The sequence below is a fragment of the Hippoglossus hippoglossus genome, chromosome 17 (genome assembly GCF_009819705.1).
Source record: "Hippoglossus hippoglossus isolate fHipHip1 chromosome 17, fHipHip1.pri, whole genome shotgun sequence".
Lineage (NCBI taxonomy): Eukaryota > Metazoa > Chordata > Actinopteri > Pleuronectiformes > Pleuronectidae > Hippoglossus > Hippoglossus hippoglossus.
This window is the reverse complement of record NC_047167.1, coordinates 7,138,521-7,163,448: the sequence shown is the minus strand read 5'-3', so window position 1 is coordinate 7,163,448 and position 24,928 is coordinate 7,138,521. Positions and strand designations below refer to the sequence as shown.

At 42.9% G+C, this 24,928-nt stretch overlaps 3 protein-coding genes across 5 annotated transcripts in view; 1 reads left to right on the top strand and 2 right to left on the bottom strand.

Annotated features, from left to right (window-relative positions):
- The first annotated feature begins 1,720 nt into the window (after positions 1-1,720).
- Positions 1,721-7,048, top strand: si:ch211-252f13.5. Its single transcript, XM_034614344.1, has 6 exons — positions 1,721-2,800; positions 2,933-3,138; positions 3,418-3,588; positions 3,937-4,089; positions 4,235-4,301; positions 4,420-7,048. The coding sequence occupies exons 1-6, from the start codon at positions 2,059-2,061 to the stop codon at positions 5,991-5,993; spliced, it is 2,913 nt and encodes a 970-aa protein (XP_034470235.1). The 5' UTR covers positions 1,721-2,058; the 3' UTR covers positions 5,994-7,048.
- Positions 7,049-11,330: 4,282 nt separating this feature from the next.
- anxa13l (annexin A13, like) lies at positions 11,331-18,038 on the bottom strand. Of its 2 annotated transcripts, none has more exons than XM_034613981.1 (11): positions 17,854-18,038; positions 17,088-17,163; positions 16,296-16,390; positions 16,042-16,212; positions 15,377-15,410; positions 14,775-14,854; positions 14,224-14,292; positions 12,687-12,788; positions 12,521-12,596; positions 12,319-12,431; positions 11,331-11,854 (listed from the first exon to the last, which is right to left on the bottom strand). In XM_034613981.1, the coding sequence occupies exons 1-11, from the start codon at positions 17,866-17,868 to the stop codon at positions 11,735-11,737; spliced, it is 951 nt and encodes a 316-aa protein (XP_034469872.1). In that variant the 5' UTR covers positions 17,869-18,038; the 3' UTR covers positions 11,331-11,734. The 2 variants fall into 2 exon arrangements, with proteins under 2 accessions (XP_034469872.1, XP_034469873.1); XM_034613982.1 differs by having other exon boundaries at positions 16,042-16,209; positions 17,854-18,023.
- A 1,916-nt stretch (positions 18,039-19,954) lies between these two features.
- Positions 19,955-24,928, bottom strand: part of gpr158b (G protein-coupled receptor 158b) — a 63,293-nt gene continuing 58,319 nt past the window's right edge. Inside the window, exons 10-13 of one of the 2 annotated variants that reach the window (XM_034614369.1) lie at positions 24,641-24,787; positions 24,081-24,324; positions 22,941-23,521; positions 19,955-21,919 (exon numbers count right to left, since the gene is read on the bottom strand). In XM_034614369.1, the coding sequence (XP_034470260.1) occupies positions 20,951-21,919; positions 22,941-23,521; positions 24,081-24,324; positions 24,641-24,787 (1,941 nt within the window). In that variant the 3' untranslated portion in view covers positions 19,955-20,950. The remainder of the gene's footprint in view (positions 21,920-22,940; positions 23,522-24,080; positions 24,325-24,640; positions 24,788-24,928) is intronic. The other variant, XM_034614370.1, reaches the window with a different exon arrangement.

Sequence of the window (24,928 nt, the reverse complement as noted above, 5' to 3'; positions counted from 1 at the left end):
TTTCATTTTGCTATTATTTGTGCTCAGTGCTTGTGTTGCCGTTAATATTCAAAATGTCTACTGTGAAAAAGTGAATGAACAAATAAGTAACAATGTTTATTACATTTTTTTAATATTCTCTGGTGGTTGCCCTAAATAACCTTCTTTAACTTTCAGTGCTTTTTTTCAGAGATGAACCAACAGCATGTAAATCAAAAGTGTTTGTGCGTGGCTGTGGTGAGGTCAACACGCTCATACACATGTTGTAGCTTTGCCCTGATGTCAGAGGGCTCGAGATGGATGTGACTGATTACCTGTCAAGACTCCAGCCACATGAGTTTACTTCAAGCACAACAGCATGTGAAGCAAAAGCAAACTCAGACTAATCTAGGACGCAGACAAAGGACGGTTGTACTGCAAACATATACGTTCACATACAGTGCTCACACACACTTACTCACAGAGAGAGAGAGAGAGAGAGAGAGAGAGAGAGAGAGAGAGAGAGAGAGAGAGAGAGAGAGAAAGAGAGAGAGAGAGAGAGAGAGAGAAATAAAAACAAACCTAAAATAAACTTTGACCTTAACCTAACCCTTTCACTATAATAAACCTAAGCTTAACTTAACACAACCTTAAGATGTACTTTAATCATTTACGTTATGGGAACTTGATTTTTGTCCCCATAACAAAGACAAGTTCCCATAATGTGACTGTGTAAACAGATTTAAGTCCCCACAACATAAGTAATACCTGGACCACACACACACACACACACACACACACACACACACACTATAAACTTATATGGACAATAATCTTCAGCCAAGTGTACAAAATGCATTCGAAAAGCAACAATAAGAATTAAGTGGGGACCGAGATCTAAGTTTGGAACAACATGAAGTTGTAAGTAAATAGAATATATAAAAATAAATCAATGAAAATATGTTTAAAAAAACATAATGAAATCAATGTGGTCGCAGGTACTGATGATAACCATCACTGTGAAAAGTTGAGATTGACATTGATGGCTCCATGAAGTCCTGACTTTAGACTTTGTGCCTCTGGACTGTTTGTCCACTTACTTTCTAAGCAGACAGTTAATAACAGTAGCTACATGCAGTATCATTGTGTGTGTGCATGTGTGTGCATGTGTGTGCACATCGCTGGTTCAGCCTTTCAACTGTTTCTTGAGCAAATCCCAAATTTGCAAATCAATATATCCACCACGTTGACTGTTTGTAAGCGTTTCTGAGTGATTTATAACAAACTACTGCCAGAGGGAGGATGATTTATGCAGCTCCTTGCATATATTTAGTGTGTGTGAGGTAGAGTTTGCCATGAGAAGAGGGGGGCAAACATTTTAAATGCTTCTAATGTGGGCTGCAGTTTTAATTAGAGCCATGTGGGATCAGAGAGGGGAAATGAGAGTGGTAATAAACTGTTAAAAAGTTTACGTTTTTACAGGGGAAGGCCGTTTTGGCTCCAATTTTCCAAATATTACAGAGTTTGTGTTTTAAGAGTCCTATACCACTGTAATTCAGAACTACTGAAGGGGCCCAAGCTTTGATGCCATTTAAAGCCGAGATTTCGATTCTGCAGGGCTTGATAAAAAGCCTCAGGGCTGATCCTGTCGCCCAAATGGATGGCAAAAGAAAATAGAGTTGGAAATAAAGCAACCTTTACCCCTTTAAACTAAATCTCTAAAATTCCATTTTATGATGTGGCGCACGTCATGAGTTTGTGTGTGACCTGTTGGAGTGTGAGAATGAAAATAACGGTAAGGGTCCAAATATCCATCATGAGCGCAATTTCAGTAGGAATGGAGTGACTCCACAGAGTGGTATGTCCGGCCTGGAAAGCTACGGGTTAATTTAAGACTAGGAGGAAAACCTGTTGCCAATTAGGAACAGTGAGCGCCATATGTGGGCTATAGACGGAGCTATCTCCAGAGGGGCAAAGGGGGCAGAAACCGCGGAGCGCGCAATGGAGACAAGCTGAACGTCTGTGCATCCACTTCTTCAGGTTCACCACAGATTCACGCGTATGGACAATTAATTTGAGGATATTATTTATCTTGAAGAGATGATCAAACAGTCTGCAGGGCTGATGCGCAACAGTGCCATCATCTACTCTGTTTACAGTTTTACCTCTCAGCATCGCATCATGGCACGTATCTCGACCATATTTGTACTCTTCGTCACAGCCATAGTCGGCCCAGGGAGTGTTGCTGAGATCTGCAGAGGGGCGCACTGTTTCTCGGGGCAGGACTGGAGCAGATCGTGCGTCGGAGCGCACTGCCAGGGGCGCGCGGAGGCTTCTGCGCCCCGACGGCAGTTCCATCACTCTGCACAATCCACACCAGGACAAGTCTACCCGAGTTACCAGCGGGACGCTCATTTCAGCCACCACCAGGCTCAGAGCGCGCCCTTAGCGCCGTACATCATCCACCCGCAGCAGGGAGGCTTTGCGCATCAGACGGGCACGGATGGCACCAGGAGGACGAACCCGAGGACCCTCACAGCCGAGGTGTTTCACCCTGGCTGCGCCGGCGGGTCCTGTCCCACCACTGTCTCTCATCGTCAAACCAACGACGACAGCGCAACGCGGGAGTGCAAAGGGATCGGATGTAAGCTGCCGCTCCGGATGCGCCAGAAACCCAAGGCTTGCGCTGGAGACGGTTGCAGTTCCTTCGGAGGAGACGACGGGAGAGGGGGCTCCTCTCCGGTCCACGTGACGGACAGAGCTGCACAGTTTCTGGATGAGCTTCCAGACCTTGGGTCGGAGCGTGGAGCGTGGATACAGCTCTCATGCGACATGAAACCAGGTCAGTTTCAGCCTGAGTCATTCCCCACAAAATACAAAGAGAGACGCTCTTCTTATTCAAACCACAGCCTTTGCTGTGAGGACATTATAATCAGTTGAAATGCTATGTAACAGTGTTCTTTCTTTGCTGAAGGAACGAACGAGGTTCCCTCAGAGGACGCTCTTGTGCTGCAGCTGCAGTTGTCGAAGAGCCAGGATAAGCTGGTTGAGGCTCTCAGGGGCCAGCAGGACGAGGTCAGGGAGCTGCAGAGGCTCATGACTGAGCAGCAGGGGGCGCTGGTCAACCAGCAGAGAGAGATACTGGATCAACAGAGGAGGATGTACGAACAGATGGAACAAGTAAGGCTGCTGTGTCTGATGACCAGAGAGATGTTCATTTTGATGTTTGTGGTTTCCTTGTTGGACGGTGGTGAGATGAACAAGTTTAATTGAGACGAATGCAAAACAATATTTTGTCAGATGAAACACACACTTCCCTGTGGAGTTTGTGAATGTTCTGTGCCACGATGAAGTTGAAATGAGAACACAAGGAGCAGAAAAATCCCTCATTGGCTAGTTTAGTTTGTATATTCCTGGGTTACGGATTATAATCGTCCATATTCAATTCTCTACATCCAGGTGAAAGCCCAGTACAACATATTGATGGACGGCATCAAACAAACGTCTTTCCAGAACCTGCAGGGGGACGTGGACAATCCCACGGAAACGTTGAATGGGCAGGCTGGAGCCCACCAAGCACAGCAGGCTCTCTCTTTTCACAAGGTGGACATGGAGGCCAGCGTGATGGAGGTGAGCTGCAAGTTGAATCAGGGGGACAAAAACAATAACAACCGAAAGAGCTAAATATGATACTTGACTTAAAAACACAGTATTAACATTCAATCTATAAACAGATATACTGAAAATGCAGATAACATTTTCTGACCTGTTTAATCACAGTTTAACAAAATCTAATCTAATTTAATGTAAACTTTGTCTCATCTTGCGTATATTGTATGGATGCCACCAGTAAATCAGATCTAAATGTAACATTTGGTTAATTTCAACCTTTATTTATATGATGTACGGACATGACTGTTGATGTTCAGTTTATCTCTGATCATCACATGGACGTGAACACATGTTTGATGCCATCAGGTCGGTCGTTCTACGTTGGGCTGTGGCCGATGCGGCCCTGAGGAGTACTGCGGGTTCAGCAGCGGTCATCCTCGCTGTGAGAAGTGCACCATCTGTCCTGCCGGCTTCTTCCTGGTCGCTCAGTGTTCAGTCCACGCAGACAGAATCTGTCAGGTTAGCACTATACTGTCTTTTTAGAGGGCCAGAAAACCAAAACAAAGAGCTGAAAGACGCTGTAGTCTCATAGACCTAACAAAGCTCTGTTTTTCAAGTGACCCCTTTCATACTCAATAAATAAATCATTTACTAATCATTACAGGACAGAGACGAATGCCTTGAAATATCCGATCTGTGTGGAGATCAACAGAAGTGTCTCAACACACCAGGTAACTGTAAAATACCAAAGCCACTCCACTTGTTGATGACTCATATGAAGAGGTAATGCTAAACATTGGAGGAAGCTTGAAACCAACATGTATGTTTTCTCTGCCGTTGTATCACCAGGTGGATTCAGGTGCCACGGCCTGACAGAGCGAGAAGCCAACTCAGGAATGTGTGGCCACAGTTACTTCTTCAACTCGGACATGGATGAATGTCAAGCCTGTAACGAGTGTGATGGAGAACCTGTAACAACACCCTGTACCTTCGTCACAGACGCAATCTGCTCCGGTCCCGCCGTCAGTGACAGCGCCCTCTCTATGTCCTGGAACGGAGAGGTGAGCCTGCAGGGGGCAAAGGGCCACATCCTGGCCCATGCCTCCCACGGTGTGCAGCTCCACATTCAAGGACGAGGTGACGCAGGTCTGGTGTCCGCCGAGGACGGGCGTCTGGTGCTCAGGCAGCACGGTCTGGTCTGGCTGGATGAGAATCTCTCTGTGAGCCACGGCTGCCGCAGCTTCATCCAGGTGTGCTTGCGTTTGAATAACACTGATGGCTCTGAAAGTAAGGACCTCAGTGGCATCAGGCTGGAGCAGCGGGACACGAGGTCACTCCAGAGCGTAAGCATCAGTGGGGTAGCAGAGGTCGCCCCAGGTCACATCATCTCCCTCTTCCTCCGGAGTGCCAGCCAGCACTGCAACGAAAGCAGAGAGGGTTTGCAGCTCTACGACTCCTCAGCAGCTCCATTCAGCCTCCTGTGGCTCTCCCACGACACCGGGGCAGTTGCCATGACAGCACAGGCAGTGGTGTCCGCACACTATCACACAAACTATCGCCCAGTCTTCCGCACCTCCTCCACGTCAGACGCCTATGTAGTGGGGCTGACACATGACGGCCGCGGGATCCGTTTTACTGAAGGTGGCACAGTGCGATTTGTCTTCCAGCAGGCTTTGTACTCCATGGGTCAGGCCTGTGTGAGCGAAGGCTTCCAGCTGTTGGCGTACCTCAGCCGTAATGGAACCGGTACAGAGCTGTGCCGTAGCTTCAAACCAGGTGTCCACTACCGGGATACATCTATATCTATGTCTGGAGCGGCCATTGTCGGTCCCGGGGACACACTGGGCTTTGAGATCCTCTCTCCTGCTCAGTGCAATGTTCGTTTCTTTGGCGACGAGACGGGCATCAGCACCCTCAGTTTGGTTTGGGTCCCTGCGGCCATTTCCTCCTCTCTGTCTGCCTCTGTGGCTCAAACCGGCCTTCCCTCAGGAGCTGTTCGAAACAAGCCGCTGTTCTTCCGTCAGACCAGTGCTCAGGTGTCCCAGATGGGGCTGCTGGGGAAGGGTTCCACAGAACAGAAACGAGATTTTGTCTTCAGGGAAAGCGGCACGGCCAGCATAGCTCTGGATCTCAAACTCATTCACTCCTGCAACTTGGTTAAAGTAACTCTGCTCAGGCGAGGTGTTCCGGAGGGGTCAGGAGGAGGCAGGGAGGCAGAGGCAGCACGGCCCGTCACTCTGGCCCAGCAGGTGGAGGGTCAGATGGCAGAGGGAAGCCAGTGGGGCGGGGTGAGCCTGCGGGCGTCCTTCCAGGTCTATAACGGCACAGCGGTGTTCTTCACTCTGGACTGTGTGCGTGGACGGGTCAACCAGATCAGTCACCAGACAGGAAGTGGAGTATCAATCCTCTGGGTGAAAGCATGATAAAAGAAAGACAAAGCCTTGCTGTGTTGTTTATTTTATATGATTTCTCAGTCTAATAGAATTATTTGTTTTCTTGCTAAGAGTAAGAGAAGATTGACACACTCCTATTTCCCTCTATTAAATACTAAGCTACAATGAACAGGCAGTTACATTACATTACATGTCATTTAGCTGATGCTTACTTTTATCCAAGGCGACTTCCAATCTTCCAGGTTAGGCTAACTGATGATTAATGATCCCCTCATTGTTCTAAGCTAAGATAAGATAAGCTACGCTAATTGTCTGCTTAAAGGACAACTTAAGTTACATATACTCATCTAACTTTGCAAAACTCTTAATAAGAGTATTCCCCAAACTTCGTACTACTCCTTTGAGCTTTATTATTTTGTAGTAGTAGACAGCAGCTAAATTTACAGTTTTTTTAAATTGGTGTTTAAAAAACTCCATTGCAGACTTTTATTTAAAAATTGTAGCATTTGGCATAATTCGTTGTATTTATATAATGTGAGCATAGTACTGTGTAATGATCTCTACAGAGGTATAAATAATGGCTTTAAGCACAAATATTATGTAGGACACAGCTTTGATTCCTCTCATGCAGCTCTCGGATATTTTTTTTCATGTTCAGGAATTCCACGTGTTGTATTGTCTGTCTTTTATTTATGTAATTCAGTTAGCCTGTTGACGCCAGAGGACCTTCAGATCCTTCTCACTGTGACTGCCGCATTTTGTGCTGTCACCAAAAGTGGTCGGCTGGTGCTGGTTTCAGTCAGGACTGTTCTTTAAGTGCATGTGTTTCATGTTAGCCGCCATTTTCTGATGTGAATATCCACTGCATGCCTTGTTTAATGACCTCTCTCTGCATATTATGGACTTAAAGAGAGTCACGTGTATCACTGAGGCCATTGCTGACATTAAACTGTCCTGCAGAGACAACAGGATATTTCAGCTATTAATACATTAGGGTATAGTTACTGTTTACTCAAACTAAACTGCAACAAAGTGTATATTTGATGTTTTAGAGTAAAGCCAATAAAAATGCATTTGTTTTACCATTTTTAATTTTTTTTTACTGTATCTGAGGACTCAGCTTGATGTGGTCAGTTAAATCCCAACTTACTTCTGGTAAGGTCTTACAAATAAATTGATCTGCTCAGTAACAAAACAAACCAATAATTATTTTACTACTATCAGGGTTTTTACCTCCTACCGCTTTCCTGGGTCTGGTTGTAGTTTATTGTGTGGTGGCTATTGTTAGTAACAGTAATAACTGTTTGAGATTGCTGTTGAAGTGACATTCCTGAGATACTTGAGTGTCTTTAATACTTTTTATGAGTCTTCGGTCAGGAAAACACATGCTTTCAACTACGGATTTGCCTGCACACACTGGCTGCCTTGAGTATCTTGTGTCCATTTGGAGCGTTCGTTGTGCACATCCTCAGAAATCAATACCATCCGAGATGTAATATGCTGAAGAACAGAGGGGGCAGTGTAGAGGCAGTATGGAGATATGACAGAGTAGACAGAGGTGTGTCAGCAGCGTTGACTGTAAATAAAGATGGACAACATGTGTCCACTCGCTCCCACTATTCAGAAATGAAGCAAAAATATTGAATATGAATCCCGCCATCTTGCGCATTTGGAGTCTGTGCACTATAGCGATTGGGTGATAGTGGTGTGCTAGCGAGGTCCTGCTGATACATGAGTTAGTCTCAGCTGTCAATCATGTCTTTTTACCCTGTTTTTATATCATCAAATAACTCCTCCTGGAGTTTCGCTATGTTTATTGTGTACATCATGCTACTCTGGAAGTTTTATATGGTTTGAGCCCCCTGGTGCGCCCTCCAGAGGTATCCTTCAGTAGTGTATACATCGGAAAATTTACATTTCCTACACCATGGGATGTCTAGGCGAGCCCGTAGTTTAAAAGCAAGTATATGTACAACCCCACGTAGCTAAGCATTTAAAATAGTTATTAGGACGAAGCTACTACTCACATGTGTGTTTTTGTAGTGGCAGCCATTAACATGTTTCAACTGAAAGTCTGAGGAAACTGGTAATCTTGTGTGCAATAATCCTTTAATGAGCTTTTCCCTACATGCTACACTCAGATGTGGATCCTCAACTGATGTTTGCTCTTGGCAGAAGCTGCCATGTGTTTCCCATTACATGGAAAAGAACAGAGGTCCTTTATCATGAATTTAAACAGTCAAAATTATATTAGCTGGGTAGTTAACCTCCTGATGGCCTTCCTACGCACTTCCACCAGAAACCCTCTCATTCTGAGTGCTGGCGCAAGATCAAAAAGCAAACTGCGAGTTTCGGCATATGTTCTATGAAAACCAGTAGACCAGCTAATGTTATTATTTCAGCCTTTGAAGTCATGACCTCCAGGTTAGTTTGTGCGATATATTATTCAACAAATCCTGACTTTTAGCAGATTAGTGCCATTAATATGCAGGTTCGTGTCTTGAAGGGGCTTGCATGGAGTGTCAGGGATCAAAAGAGTGCCGACATGACAGTTTCCCACTTCAGTCAACTAACTCCCTTAAGTTCAGACTTTTGCTATGAATAAAGAACTTGCAGCAGAATTTATGTCTTAAGCCTTAATCTTTTGTACGATCTGTATCAAAAACTAGACAGAACTAGACAGAAGACCAAAGACGAAACCCTACCTGAGTTGACAGGAGAGAACAGAGAGAAATCTTATCTTGAGACAAACTGAAACCACCTCCAGGTTGACGGCTGTGTGGCTGGCTGAGTTATGGTGGATGATAAATGCTTGAGGAAAAGGTCCAAGCCCTACAGTATAGAAAGAGGAGCTCCATCTGTCTGGCCCACCACATCTACATGTGGGTAATAGAGTACAGATGGAGGGGGAGACAAACACACTGCATGAATATGCCGAGTTGGTATGTATGGGTGTTTGTATGTTGAATATGAAGACATGTCCTTTGATGAGAGACATCATTCTGTGGCTTTCAGAATTTAATTTAGTATTCAATGTCAATTTCCACAGCCTCTAAAGTACAACAGAAGCAGGGTCCAGGGCCTGGGGCCCCCTGGCCACACGTGAAAAGAACTGAAATTGAATGCTGTAAAACTAAAAAAAACAAAATCCTGTGCCGTCTTTTAAATGAAGAATGACAATTTAATCTACAAGTCAGTGAAGTCATGTTGATTTGGGGACCCAGCAAAACTTTTCAGTGAGGGAGGAGGGTCAGAAAAGGGGAAAGGTTATAGGTAGTCTGAATTCTTTGGGAGGGCAGGGAGTGTTTTCTTTTCCAAAAGCTACAATATGTTCAGACAAATGTTTCTCAGATGTGTCTCTCACCCCTCACACGTGTGTTCAAACACTGAATGAAACCTGAACATCCACCTTTGTCTTATATAGTTCACCGATCAGCCACAACATTAAAACAGGTAGGTTAACTGGTTGTAGTGGCTGATATGTGTATATTTTAACTAGTCAAGATATGAAGCAATGGACAACTAGAATCACAGTAGAGTGCAAACCTCTGCTAAGGCCCAACAGTGGACTAGAGAAACCACATTGAAATTCACTAGATCTGGATTTGTATTTGGATGTGAACCAAATTTCACACACTTGTAATCTTTACAATAATCGAAATATATATACAATGCAGCCCCTTAAACAATTTCGGATATATTTGATTAAAATCCAAGAATTATTATTCACTGACAATCAACAGAAATTTTTTAAAACGCCCTGTTTCGTTATATTAAAGAAAGTGAAAAACAAATTCCTTGATTTGCTTCCTGCACCAGATCCACACCAAAATATCATTGGTTCTTGCCTGACCCATACCACATCCTCCACCAAGTTTCATGGTAATCCATCCAGTAGTTTTTACGTAACATAACGTCCTTGTCCGAGGTAATTGAAGCTCTAAAATAAGTTTTAAACCACACTGTGGATGGTTCGGGGTAGTATCTTTCAAAACAGGCCACAGATATACACTGATCATCCACAGCATTTTTAAAAAAGCTCATGTTGCAGTTTATAGGTGTATTAAGAGGCATGACAGAGAGGCAGACATGTTGCCAGTCTGAGTGGAGCGTGAGGTGGATGGTGAACTGGGCTACAGATGGTGCACAGACTGCATATACAGGTAGCAGGAATGTGCAGGAGGCCATTGGCCTTGTTCATGGAGCTGGGCTACCTCACAATCAGGGCTGCAGAAAGAGAGAAAGATGTAGATGGAGGATGGAGAGGAAGAAAGGAAGGAGAGTAGGAGTTAGAAGGAAAGTGAGAAAGTGTCTGCTTGAGCATCTGGAAGCAGTTCTCACTTGTTTTGAACTTTTCTTTCCCTCTATCTGTCTTCAAGTCACCCACAGGCATTGCTCGCTTTCTGTGCATGGTAGAAAGTTCAAAATGTATTGAGGCAGATTTAATATACAACTTCTGTTGAGCTTTTAGTCACAAGATAGATATATATATATATATATACACACACAATTTTACTGTACCCCAACCTTTGATTTCAGTATGACTCTGATCAAATACCGTTTTTTTTCTCCTAAAAGGCAGAAAACAATATTACAGGTTGTACAACACTGCCCCCTACAAGAAATAAAGAGAACACTAACATTTGGTGATGCTAAAATGTATTATCACTACACACATATTTGTTTGCCATTAAAACAGGTTAATAATTGATACCTTCTCATATGTCAATGCATTAATTTATTTATATGATAACACAACAGTATATCATAGTCATTTTATATTACAGCAAATGACATTAATTCAGATAGACTACATGGATACAGACAGCACGAGTACTGTGATTGTATACTTAAAGGGTTAATTCATATCTTGTTAAATCATTTTAAAAGCACAATGATCTCATAAGAGTTTACTGGTATATGACGGAAACGTATAGTGAATTTAAAGACAGGAAAAAGGCAAAAATGTAATGTGTACAAAAGGGAGAAGAAGGCAGTTTGTGAGCTGTGATTAGAAATAAGACTACAAATGGTTAAAACCCCACAAAGCCTTTGGGGATGTGACTACAAAAAACTCGACACTACATACTTAAAGCATTCAGGCTTCGGGTAACGTCATCATGTGTTATCGTCTTGTGTTTTCAGATGTCAGAGATCAAATGTGATAATTCGGCACTTGAGTGTTGAGTGTTGCAGCAGAAAGGAAATTGCATGGCTATAAAGGCATCTTTGAGGCAAACAGAAGTGAAGTGAGAATAAGGATGGCAGAGATGAGTAAAGTGACAAATATAAAGTAAGAGGCTGCAGCACCGTTCTCTTTATGTTTGGTGCTATGGACTAAGCTTCAATTGCTGGAATCAACGCTGACATACAAAGAGCGTAAAGCTGCTAAATGTGAATAAATGAAGTCGATTTTAATAAATACAATAATGTGATTTCGGCTGCACAAGTTATATAAATTACACAAACATTCATTGCACTTCTCTTGTATACTGGATTATATCAGTAAGGAATTTCACAGAGTGTGGTGGTCTTAGCAAAACTGTGTCCAACACTCTATAATACAATGATGAGTTGGTTTTGGGTCCATGCTGCAAAGACAACTGACTCTAAGAGTGAAGAGAGAGAAGAAAACAGCTGCGAGATGATAGATAGAAAGAAAGACGTCCACAAAGTGATTGAGTGAATCGAGTGGAAGAAAGAGGAGTGAGAAGAAAGTGGAAGTAGACACAGAGGTTAAACAAGGCCTGTAGGGGGTCGGTGAGAGGAGTTTAGTGCAGGATCTCAATGAGGAGGCGTTTGAAATCTCCACCACACTCTGAATCCAGGGCGTCTTTCAGGGTCTCGTCATACTTCTCCAGGTACATGTCCTTTATTGTCTCCAGGTCGATCTGTGGGTTGACAACACAACACTGCTGTCACCATAAACACCCTGTCTTCGTCCATTTATGTCTTTAGAGTGGACTTTTTATGTTATCACCATTACTTTCAGTTTCAAAGCACATATTCTTCTAAAATGAATTATATTATTGTAAAAAATAATTATTATCATAATTTTGAGTTGTACCTTGTAGATATTCAAATATTAAAAGTAGACTCATCATAATGGATTGTTCTTTTTTTATTGATTTTGACTTTAAAATTATACTTTATGTGTAGAACAGTTTATTCTAGCAATTTTCTTTGGTAAGTAGGTCCTGTTACTGTGTGTGGGATTTAGTGGCATCTAGTGGTCAAGTTGTATATTGTCACTTTTATATGCTGTAACATTAATTAATTATTTGGAAACATTATGAATACTGAACGCATCCTCAGTTCGATTAGACATTCGCCGACACAGCAGTACAACACTTGCCTCAGAACGGCCGACAATGAGGCGAATGAGTGTGTCCTCATCAGTGCCGAGTCCCTTCATGCCAGCATTAAGGCGTCGGGCAAAATACAGCTGTGGGTTCTTGGCACACCTCACTGTCAACCACACACACAGAGGCAGATTGTGTTATGACAAGAATTAATAACTGTTTTTTCTTTGGCTTGTGATTCTGTCCAAAACATACCCAATGTGATGTAGCATTCCTTGAGGGTCCCTGTGGCCTCGGCGTCAATGGTGTCCAAAATGTCTGTCCCCGAAAGCTGAAACAATTAAAATATATCATATTAAAAACATTATTAAAAAAAAGCTAAGAAAAGATTCTTGATTTCTTGTAAGAGGTCAATACTCACAGACTCATAGAACTTAAACGTGGCCTGAAGCTGAATGTAGTTCCTGTGAGTCAGGATGAAGGTAAAAGTAGACTCGTCTGTGCCAAACCTTCCTTCTCCAGCCTGTCGTGAACACAAACAGGAATATGAATGAATGCATATATATGTTCTTAATGTTAGATGTGTCACTTTAATTGAAATCTTTAATATTACCAGTTAAACCTATGATAATTTAACTTCCTCGATAAGATAAGGGGCATGAGGAATTATTCGTTAAAGGATAATTCACTCGTCTAAATTTTTGTATACATTTAGTCATTATTCCAGTAAGTAATAATACGATGCCAAAGCACATTGAGTAGTTATCACAGCAAAACTAACAAATTACACTATAAAACCTTACTGAGACAAAGTCATGTTAGCACCCCCTTGAGGCTGTAGCTACAAACAGTGTTTCTTTGAGCTAAATTGATTTACTTTATTCAGTTATCCCACACTGCACATCAAGTATAAACAACATAGATAAATTTCGAGTCTCTGGAATCGCCACTGTGAAATCGTTTCCCACAAACGGCAAGTGTGCTGTCGGACGATCTGGCCAAATCGTCCAGTGTGTGTGTTCTGAAGATTATAAGATTAAAAATCGGTTAAATCCGTCATTATGTCTGTGGTCTCCCACGTTTTTGTTAAGTGTTGAAAGTCCTCTAGTGTGCAGCAGCTATTATAAGACGGGTCCCTGCTGCCCTCGCTCCTCTCATCTCTCCAAACATGTCCACCGCAGGCGAAACACATGATGGTATATACAGAGCTCGGTTAGTGACCATTGGACACTATTTTTCATGATGCATTATGGGAAACAATGAGTGCAAAACGTAAGGTATAATAAACTTCACTAAACATTCCGTAACCACAACGAAATGGCAAACTCCCGATATAGAGTGTATAGTGATGAGAGTGACTTCGGACACGGCCTCTGTAGAATGGCTGTAGACGTTTTTCAGGGCAGCCATTTTGCCATTCAGCCAGAGGTAAACACAGGTGTTAGTGATGACAGTAATCAGGGTTCCATGTGATTAGTAACACCTGTGTTTAGTTCATGTCAAAATGGCTGCTGTGAAAAACATCTCCAGCTATTTATTAAATGTTCTGTTAAAGTTTCACAAGAGGCAGGTGGGCTGACCAGAAAAAAACACTTTTACTGCTATGACTGTTGCACTGTTGTGGCTGAAAATATTTGTTAATCATGTCAGTTTAACAGTGTGAATGATCCACTTAGAGAGAAGCACACCATGTAGTATTACCTCTGCACATATTTGTATTTTTACAATATTACTGCCCTACATTTCCACACAGTGCTTAGAGCCCTGCGCAGTAATATAAGCCACATTACCACAAGAACGAGCTTTGATTCATTCACGCCTCCACGTCACCCTGGGCTCACATGCTCTGACATTTAAATCCAGGATCGCATTACCTTGCAAACGCCGGTGTGATTTAAAAGGCAAACGGCGAACAAGGGCTTTAATTTGTCAGCACAGATTTCACCTGAGAGCTTTACCTCGATCAAAGATGTGGCGTCCTGTTCGGCTAAATCCTCGTCCACCTCATAGCCTTCATCCCGGCTCGCCTGCGCAGACAAACAGGGACATAGGAGAAGAGGGGGAGACATTGGGAGGGAGGGAGTGAGGAAGAGGATGGAAGTGCACGTAGAGAGAATGTGAGGGAAAACCTTCAGTGAGTGAAGTCAAGGTCAAAGAGATAGATTACAAAAATAATCGCAGGCATTAAATGGGATAACAATCATCTGCTCCACATTAATGGGAAGTATTTGAAGGCCGTTAAAGCGGCAGCTCTTTGGATAGACGTCGCTGTACAACATGAGTCACACGTTGTTTGTCTTTTCTTCCAGCAGGAAGGAAAAGGGAGGGGAAGCAGAGGAGGGTGGGAGCGCTGGATAGCACATGGGCCAAAGCAACGCCAAACAATGATGTGATGTGTATTGAATGTCCCAGTGGGCGAAGTACTGTAGATTTACAACTGTTCACTTGTAACAACCCATAGAAATGCTATGAGTATGTTTCTTGTTTAAATTAAAAAGGAGCAGTTTACCTGCAGCAGTGAGATCAACAGGTTCCTCACATCTCCACTGGTATCATCCTCGATGTCTGCCTCCAGGTCCCGCTCTTGCACTGTGCAGTACAACCAGAAATACGGTTAAAGTCGTTTATAATGTTTTGTACTTTGAGTCTGAAAAAGGAAAAACATTATTTGCGGCCAGAAATAGTAAACACAAACTCAAAGCTTGAATCTTAAACAATTGATAGGTCAAGCTTAACATTATATATACCATGTTCTACATTTGTTCATCAGATAGGCCGCACAGAATATACACTGAATGTATAAATATAAAATATAAAAAAAACTATTAAAATGGTCAGATTTTAGGCCAACTATCCTACTCTACAAAATGATACCAGATGAAACTTGTTTTTTTTTTATTGATTAATTCAGTAAACCGTTTTTTGCTTTGCAGTTAAAACATCTTGCCACAAGGGAGTGCTGCAGCCTTTCAGCAGTATTCCCAAAAGGGATACGCCCAAACATAAAGAAAAAAATAGTCACAGTTCCATGGGTTCAACAACCACAGTTTCCAATGTGAGAGGAACATCTTAATGGTATTCAAGCATGCGTCAGCGTGGATTAAGACTCACCCTGGGCATACGCCTCCTTGTAGCTCACAATGTCCTGTGGGGAAAAGGAAGATGAGACTCAGCTACTCACAGTAAAGTTACTTATATTTTTGATATCAGAAATGGATCACGTGACTATGTGTAGTTTGAAAGCGTTCAGCTCGTAGTAACAAATCCACAGAGAATTCTAACACCTTTTAGCTCAATGTTTGGTTTCGTTGTTTTGGTTCGGTCTCACTGATCTTATCTATTATCTTAATTTTCTGTGTTTAAACCTCTGATAATCAACTGTGACAGACAAAGCTGGTGAACATACTGAAGCAGCTCAGGAGCTAAATGCTGCTCCTCCTGTAAAGCCAGTAAAACATTCACATTAATGCAGGATTAACATCTGTTTAACATCAGGAACATGAACAAAGGTGCTATAAAAGAAGTGCGAGAGGGGAAGTCATCACACAGGAATGAAAACAGGCTCTATAATAAGGAAGTGGTGTATCTGATATTTTTAAAGCCAGTGCACACCCACACAGGTGTTTTCACGTCCCTCAGCTGATGGAGGCAACAGAAGTGAAACCACCTGAGTGGGAGGCCTGTGGGTGTTTAGGGGGCTTGGATGAGTTTATCACAGCTAAACTGATGGAAATAGCAACACATTGCACAGCCAACAGTACCACATACTGACAAACCTCATTGGTGGCCGTGCACAAGATCTCTACCAACACGGCTTCATCCGTACCCGCCCCCTTCATGGCCTTCCTCAGCTCCCTGGCGAAGTAAATGTGAGGAGGCTCCAACATGGCGATGATGGCCTTCTCAAAACTGCCTGTCAGCTCCTTCTTCAGCACCTCCTCCAGCTCCTGAGCAAACACGGAGGTGGACACTAAGACAACATGCCTAAGGCTGCCACGTGTGCAGGTAGGAGAGAGAGGTAGCTACTTACGTCATCATACTTTTCAAAGTAGGCCTGTTTGATCTCCACACGCTGAGCTGCAGAACGATAGGCCAGGATTTGGATGATGGCTTCTTCATCGGTGCCTGGAGAGGAGACACCATGAGGGTGGACATCAGAATCATTCAAAACACAATAAGAATGCTCAACTATTATATTAATATCACACTAGTACCAGACACCTAAAGAGCATTCTACAAATCCTGTGACTAAACCGACACAGGGCTTTTATTAAAATGGCTCACAGAAATAGGCAGAAATATATTAGATTACATAGAAATGTTTTTTTTAAATGTTAGCCTACATTTAGAATAAAACGTACCGGGATTCAAACCTGGGGAATGTTCTTGCTGTGAGGGGACAGTGCTAACCACCGCCCAACAATAAAACCACTTGATGGAGTATGATAGTGTTACAGGCAGTAATATGATAAAGCCTTATCCTTTCAATCTGGAGGCTAACTCAGTCTGTGAGCTGCTCCGGAGAATCAACATTTATCTTTACATATCAGTGGAAATTTTCACTCTCTGATCTAAATGTGTTCAATTCCGATGATCAATTTTGGTCGACTGCAGCACTAAGACAAATAAACATTGTTTTAGGTGAGATGCTTCTTTATTAAGAAAATATGAACGACTGCAGTAATAGTCACCACTCATTGTGATCGGGGGGCAACTGGTTGCCTTTAAGCGAATGGAAAAAGGAGGAGAAAGAGGATGTGACTGAAGAAAAAGAGCATATTTCACAATGACTGACAGAGGAATGAGTCAAACATGCACCTACCTAAACCTTTACATGCTTGTCTGATCGCCTTGATATCAGCTGTGACATCAAAGTCCTCAAAGGGGACGATGGTGGGCTGGGGGAATAAAAAGTGACAGGATCATTCATATAATGTGAGAAAATATGTATAATTCAAAGCAGCTAAATCTAAACTACTCAAAGTAATGCAGAATAAAACTGATGTAAAATGTACATATGTATAAAGCTACAAGTTTGCGACTGGGGACTGGAAGGGTTTTTGTTTATATATTCTCCTGTAGGAAAAGGGTGCAGCCCGAGTGTCTGCTGAGTCATGGGGCAGCAGCAGCAGCAGCAGCAGCAGCAGCAGCAGCAGCAGCCTCCTCTCCTCACCCACCCTTCATTTAACACAATGCGGCCTTATTGATCAGCACTTCTGGGAAATTCCTCTCTGCTGCCGCTGCTGCTGCTGCCTCATCGGCCTGACATGAGGGATCCCTCCCTCAGCTCGAGTTAACTGCGCCACTTCTGTTCCCTGTACAAACAGATCACACACTGACTCTGCAGGGTGTTTATGTATAGTGTTAGTTTACACTGTGTGTGTGTGTGGTGGATGTGGACTTTTAGTGACATTGCCCCTGTTGATTATGACATTTCTGATGTTGCATGAAAACTTACAGCCCTGTTACAGTACGTGAGAAGTGTCGCACCCACCCCACCCATGCAAAACAATTATACTCATTCAGAATTAAATGTTGTTTGACCAGTAGAAGTTGTAATGAATAAATAAACGATAAAGTTTCCTCACCTGCACGTTGCCCATGATGTTGCAGACTTCAGAGTTGTGAGGTGAGACGGATGGACGCTGAGTGTTGAGTGTTTTGATGCCGTGCCGTGCTGTGCCGTGCCTGCAGCTAATGTGTGCCTCTCGTGCTAGGACTCAGCCCTGTCCGGTGCTGCAGCGATGACGTCACTGCTCCCCATTACCCGAGCAGGATGGAGCTGGGAGCCGGAGGAGGCGGGGCTGTATAGCTGTCTTCACTCGCCGCTGTGCTACTGATGATATCATTAGTTGTTCATTTCTAATTACTTAGATTACTAATACAAAATTGCCTGGAAAACGAGCAGCTCATTAAATGTAAAGCTCTGCAGTAGAACAGTTGATTCTAAAATAAGCTTTACCTCCATGAGCTGAAAAAATAAAATCCTGCTTACAACTTGATGCATCAAAGTATGTTGGAGTACACCTTTCTACAAATACTTGTATCCTCCCACCCAAATAGAATAATCAAAAGGGAGCCTGGAGTAACAACATATTTTTTAAATGTATTAATATTTTTGTTTTAGTAAAATTACCTCAGTATTCCTCCACCAGTTGTACTGCTTGTGCCTTGGTGACACAGACAGAGACAGGATGAGCTTGAATACAAAGTACATATAGTTACAAAATTAAATGGATTAATATAAAAAGTATACGATATATCGCTCTGACCTGGTAAAGTAGACTTCTAAATAAGATTATCTAGTAAAGTACCTATAAGTTATACTTAAACACAAGTATTGGAACTACATCCCATGACTGTTAGATAAAAAGATGCCATTCAGAGTTTGAATTGTTTGGGTTTACACATTTATCCAGTTTTATAGTCGAGGAAATGTTTTTGGCAATTTATACACAGTAGTGATTCTCCTCCTCCACATGGTGGCAGTGTTGTACAAGCTGCTTTGACATCAAGTACCTGTAAGTAGGATTTACAGCATGTGAGACACATTTGAGGTTGTAAAATGAGACAATGTCTTATACCCTCTGATGGGTTGTGCTGAGTTCATATTTGTGATAGTGTATGATTTTTATGTATTTAAAATGTTGTATCTAATCAGAGTAAGTATATGCATAAGATGAGCAGTGCACCGTGTTTCCATTCAGATACACACTCGTAAGTGATCAATATATGCAAATTACTACTGTAACGCTTAACTTTACGGTCCAGAAGCAAACTGAGAGTCAAGTCAGTGTCGTTTGGATTTTATAGAAATATTTAATTCAGAGTTGAGAACAGGGTATTTACTGTATGTACATGCAGCACATTACGAATGTACAGTATAAATACTCCCATGTGGATGCTACAACAGTTTGTAACGTTTCCGAGTAACACTTTAAATACAGTATAACAAGCATGAAGTACACGAAGTGGGCAAGTTTCCTTTCAAACATCCTTAAAACCGTCTTATGGAAAAACAGCTTGTGAGAGTTTCATCGGTGGGTCATGTTTATTTATCGAGCCTTTCACATTGTGGATGCTGATCCTGAATGCCTGATGAGAGACAGCAAAACACGTCTCGGTCTAACTCGGGAAGCTCTTTCTGAAAAACACTTGATAGATACATGATGACATCTGACATCTATATTTGAAAGTATCCTGTGTGCTCCTTATGCGATGGTTCTTTTATGCCTTCTGGTGAATCTTAGTGTATCATGGCCCCATGTATTTTCACTGTCATGCACACACTATACCATAATGACACAGAGCTGATTACTGTGTGTGACTGTGTTGCATCACAGGTGTCAGTGGTGGGTGGCGGATCACAGAACAGAAAGGCTGACTCCTGTTGTTCTTGTCGTTACTTGGGTTGAAATGGTAAATTTGTAATTTTTCTGTCTTCGAGAAAGTGGCAAAAACATAATCTTTGGTCATGCATAGTCGTGGTTTTGGATACGTAAATAGATTTGGAGGAAGGTGCATTCAAGTAAATGTAAAATGGGAAACTAAGCGACAGAAAAATATGCATTATTCACATCATCCACCACTGTAGTCAGGGTTGTGTTTTGGTCCTTGAAAGACTCAATTTTCTCTGTGTGTGGATTCTACAGCCTGTAATGCAAGTTGGTGGGTTTGAGTGGGTTTTTGTTTCTTTTCCCCTTTTTAAGATGGGACATTCAGGGAAGAAATATAGAGCAGTAAACAGTAAATAAACAGAACGGAGGGCCTCATAGATATTTCAGTACTACTCAACTGTATTTGAAAGCCATTTGAGATACGCGTGTACATTATTGATAGCAATGCACATCATTTCAGAAGCATCAGAGTGAGACAAATACCATAACACCAAAAGTTCTGCTGTTGTTTCTGAGAACAAGTTAACCAATAAACATTTAGTTATTTGGATGCTTGATAGTTTGCCACATGCGATGGCTTTTGTTAGAAAAAAGACATCATTTATATTGAGAGTGTTTACCGAAACATACAGGCGTCTTCATTGAGCTGCACTGCGATCCCACGTTTCTCTAATCAAACAGATCATCGTCGTGTCATGAATTATGGATTTGGCCTAAAGGTAAGGCTTCAGATCTCTGTCTGGGGCTTTGGTCCAGCGTCTCTAAACATACAGTCTTTTTCCCCGGTCTGATGGTTTTCCTCATCAGCAGCTGATGGATGAAGCCTCCGCTAGTTTACCACGTAAGGTAGAGTATCGTCAGCGTAGTGGCAAACAAAAAGCTCATTAGGTGAAGCATTGACTTTGCTTGTGTACAAAAGATTGTCTGATCTGCTGATAAATATGATTGATTTTACATGTCACCTCCATGTAGTCAGTGTGATAAAAACATACACACAATTTAGTGACAAATGGGCAAGCAAAAGTGCAGACTAAACATTCCTTTAAAGTGACTTTGAAGTTGCATTCACTGCGATTTGACAATGTAGAGCAAACTGTTGTGTTTGGATTGCATCATTGCACAGCAGGAGGGATGTTCTTTTCCTCGCAGGATCTTTTACACTAAGGTGACTCAGAAAAAAAAACTTTCATATCAAATACAATGTTGGATCTTTATCATTCATTTTCTTTGCTTTGTCGTGTGTTGTCAGTCTGTGAGTAAAAAAAAATTACAATCGTGGCACCAGTCATCATGCCCTCTCCCCAGAGTCTTGCTCCTCAAAGTCCCACGGGCAAACATCAGCCATTTGGGCTCCGCTGATGACTTCAGGTTTGTAACTAGAGCTCTCCTTCTTCATCTCTGGTGAGGGTTTAGTTTTCTGAGCAAAGCTGGTTTGCCTGGGCTCGCTCTCCTGGGAGAAAACCTCCGCCCTCCTGACCTCCATCATCTCTGGGTCTCTGGTGGAGCTCCTTCGCCGCTCAGACGCCGGCCCGCTGCACTCAGACGACTGGCTGACCCGTCTCCTCTCTGATGGCGGCTTGCTGGAGGAGCTCCTCCTTTCTCTGCCTTTCTCCCTCCCCTTCTCTGCTTTGTGGTTGGACGAGCAGGAGCCTTTCCGCTTCTTCTTGTGCGTCGTGGGGCTGTTGCAGGTCTTCTCCTGTTTAGGGGACGGCGGGCTGTTGTAATCCCAAGGGCAGATCTCTACCATCAGGGAAGGAGGCTGTAAAAGGCTTCCTGTGGACTTGGAGTGGTCCGAGTGGAGGCCCTTGGGTTTCCCATCTGTGGGTGTGACGCTTTTCTTCCGCCTGATCCTGTCTGGGGAGATGGAATCTGAATCTCCTCCCAGCATGGGCTGGTCATCAAATTCCCAGGGGCACACATCCAGCTTGAGGGGCAGAGGTGACCTGGGTGGCCGAGCTTTCCGCATTTCCCTTCCTTCTTCTTTTTCTCCTCCTTTATCTTTGGAGCGACGTCTGTTGGAAGGCGACTGCCCTGCTTTCTGCCTCTGCTGGGACCGGCTACCTTTAGAGATTCCAGAGCTGCTGCTGCCTCTCCGGCGGGTTTCTCCGGTGGTTTCTCCGGGAGCAATAGAAACATGTTTCTGTGTTTTTCCTTCAGAGGGCGTCTCTGGTTCCTCCATTTCCCAGGGACAAACCTCGGACACGTCATAAAGGTTCTTCCCGATCTCGGAGCAAATGGACGGCTGGCTGCCGCTCACCTGTTACAAACAGGAAAAAGACAGTTATTCATCATGAAATAACCTACTCAGTCATTGTATGTGTTATTTAAACAGTAATTTTCATTATCAAATATCCTAAGAATAATCATTTAAAGCTAGGGTTCGTAATCCTGATAGCAAGAGAAGGCTACACATCGAAAAAATGCAATCAGGACATACCAGCCCCTCCCACTCGTCAAAGCTACGCCCTCAAAACATATGACTGTGCATTGCCTGAATATAATGTTCAGTGTTTCAAAAACAAATTACCAACCCCTAACTGTTCACTCTACAAAATATAATACAAATAATAAATAAAATGTCTGACATATTAAAATATCTTAAGTTGACGTGTTCAAAACTGGTTTTGGCTTTCCAACTGTTCGCAGCCCAAACAGTGTTAAGACAACAAAACTTCAAGTCCTGGTTCATTTAGCAGCTTTAATTTGACCTTTCATGGTCGTCATGTTCCTATGACATCATCAGTAGATCTGATGACTACATGCGTGTGAGTGGGTCACTTGTCATAATGAGCCCACTGATATACTGTAGTGTAGTTTGCCTACTACAGAGCTAAAAGAGACGATTGGACTGACCATACATTTTATAAACAAATGCTAACACTGCAATGCTTGAAATAAACCAACCTTTCCATTTCAACTCAAAGGGTGATAATATATAGATGTCGTGTTTACAACTTGTTTAGTGGACACAAAATCCACTATTGCAGGTTTAAAGACAGGTCAGACGTTCTAAAGCCACATAAAGGAGCCCCACTGGGATACTTGTGGTGGTTTATCCCGGTCTAGTCTGGGCAGGATTCTTATTATCCACTCCTCGTTTTCACTGGTCCAGAGAGACAAACAAAACAAACAAGCTTCACCTCCATTTATCCTCCTCCACACTAATAAGATATTCTGCTCTGTGTTAGAGGGTCTTCATCCACTGAGATGCAATCCAAAGATAAAAAAAGACAGTTTCCAACATATCCATCAATTTGTATCATATTTGTCGAAATCACCTGTTGTTTCATGATGCCCATCTTCATGGGTGTCTTGGAGTACTCCACCGACTGGCTGATGATCATTTTTGGATAATGCTCTGGCGTCTCGTCCACCTCAGAGAGCATCCTGCCTTCTTGTCCCTTCAGGCCCTTCTTACTGGCGTCCTCCACACTCTGCGTCTTGTTGGTGAGCCCCGGCATCTTGTCCTTGGCGCTGGCGATCACGCTCAGAGACTTCTGCATGATGGAGGTGCGCAGGTGGACGGGTTTCTTCTCGTGCGTCAAGTTGTGAGCACTGGCTGACTTCCAGAACAGTGGCACCGACTCGGTGGACTCGGCCGGTTCCAGTTTCGGTGGGGTCAGGGCGGGTTCCAGCTGCTTCTTGGTGTGTCTGCGGCCAATGAGGGAGCCCAGAAGGGATCCCTCCCCGCCGCTTCCGACAGGAGTCATTTTGTCTCCTGCTGTGGAGCCAGATTGGCTTCCAGTTTCTTCATCCTGGTCACAAACGTGATCATAGCTGAGAGATTTCTTCAAGCCCATGACTTTGTTCTTCAGGGAGTCATCCCGAGCTTTTCCTGAGGGAAGAATAATCACCAGACCTGTATGAAGTGGGTAGATTTACTAACATGACTCACATCTCATTTTAAAATGCATGTTTATGTAAATTAATACATGTATGTATTTAGGTGTTAGCCATTCAAGCGATGGAGCTAGTCCAAACTGAAATATCGTCCCAAACAATTATGGATGCCACTTTGTACAGACAATGATGTCCCCCAGAGGAGAAATCCTCATGATATGATCGCCTAAATTTCCTCTTAGTGCCACCAATGGTCAAATATTCACTTATGGTATAAATCTCTATATTTACATATACAAATCACATATTGGCACAAAACTTCCCTTTCATGGACAAGGTTCTCTAAGTTGGTTTCTGTTTCTTAATAACTTTGAAACTTTAATATAAAAAATGCCTTAAAGCAGCGAAATTGTGAAAATCAAAAAAAGACTTTTTAATATTTAAAGGTGATTTTTAAACACGCAGACAATTTAAAACCCCTCTTACTCATCTGAAAACTAATTCCGGTACCTAATATTAAAGGTCAAACTCAGTAATATCACCCAGCCTCAATTTAACAGGTGGAACGAGAGACGTACCGTGATGACTCGGTTCAAACGGGTTCCTCTTCAAGGTGCTACGGTTGCTGCCGTGCTCGCTGCCGTCCTCGCGGCTACACTGGCGGTGCATGTGCATGGTCTCTGGGATCTCAGTGATCCGTTTCATCAGTGAACGGCCCAGGCCTTTCTTGGAGCTGCGTTTCTTCTGGAGATGAGGGTTGTTTGCAAGCATCTTCTTGCATTTGTATACCTCCAGCTGAGCATAGAGCTTCTTCAACTCATCCTGGAAAAGGAAGGAAACTATAAATGCTGGGCAGCTACTGAGTAATTAGGTTACTACTGCAAAATTGTTTGATTCATAAATTTGATGGTCAAGTTTTGGAGGTTTTTTTATGGTAACTAATCAATTTAGAATAATTTACAAATCATGTAACAGCTTAAAAAAGAAAATCGTTGCTATCCATAAATCATTCTGCCATTATGAGGAACCAGTGGCATCAAGAATCCATTAACAAAACATTTTGTGGCTTTGTATCATTTAATCATAAAATATAAATTCAGACTAAACCACAGTTAATATCTTCTAAAAGCTACTTCACCCGTATATCCTCCGGGTCCAGACTGTGCTCGCTCCAGGCCGAGGTGATGCTGTTGTTCAGGTAAGAGCCAGATCTTCCCATGTCTAGCTCCTCCTCGTACGCCTCTGTGGCAATATCATCCCTGGCCTGCGTCCCTTTGGTCAGGAGCTGAGACGTATGGAGAGCAAGGTTAGAGGGAGGCATCACTGACACTGCATGGAGACTGATGAAAGTAGGAAGCCTCTGATTTGATTTGATTAACTGACAGAATGAATATGTCGGCCACAGGGTCCATGTAAGGTGGACTGG

Coding starts and splice junctions, on each gene's coding strand:
- si:ch211-252f13.5 (XM_034614344.1), top strand. CDS start 2,059: ATGATCAAACAGTCTGCAGGGCTGATGCGCAACAGTGCCATCATCTAC. Junction 3,589..3,936: donor TGGAGGCCAGCGTGATGGAG/GTGAGCTGCAAG, acceptor TGATGCCATCAG/GTCGGTCGTTCTACGTTGGG. Junction 4,302..4,419: donor GAAGTGTCTCAACACACCAG/GTAACTGTAAAA, acceptor TTGTATCACCAG/GTGGATTCAGGTGCCACGGC.
- anxa13l (XM_034613981.1), bottom strand. Junction 14,855..15,376: donor CAAGGAGGCGTATGCCCAGG/GTGAGTCTTAAT, acceptor TGTACTGCACAG/TGCAAGAGCGGGACCTGGAG. Junction 12,789..14,223: donor ACGCCACATCTTTGATCGAG/GTAAAGCTCTCA, acceptor TGTTCACGACAG/GCTGGAGAAGGAAGGTTTGG.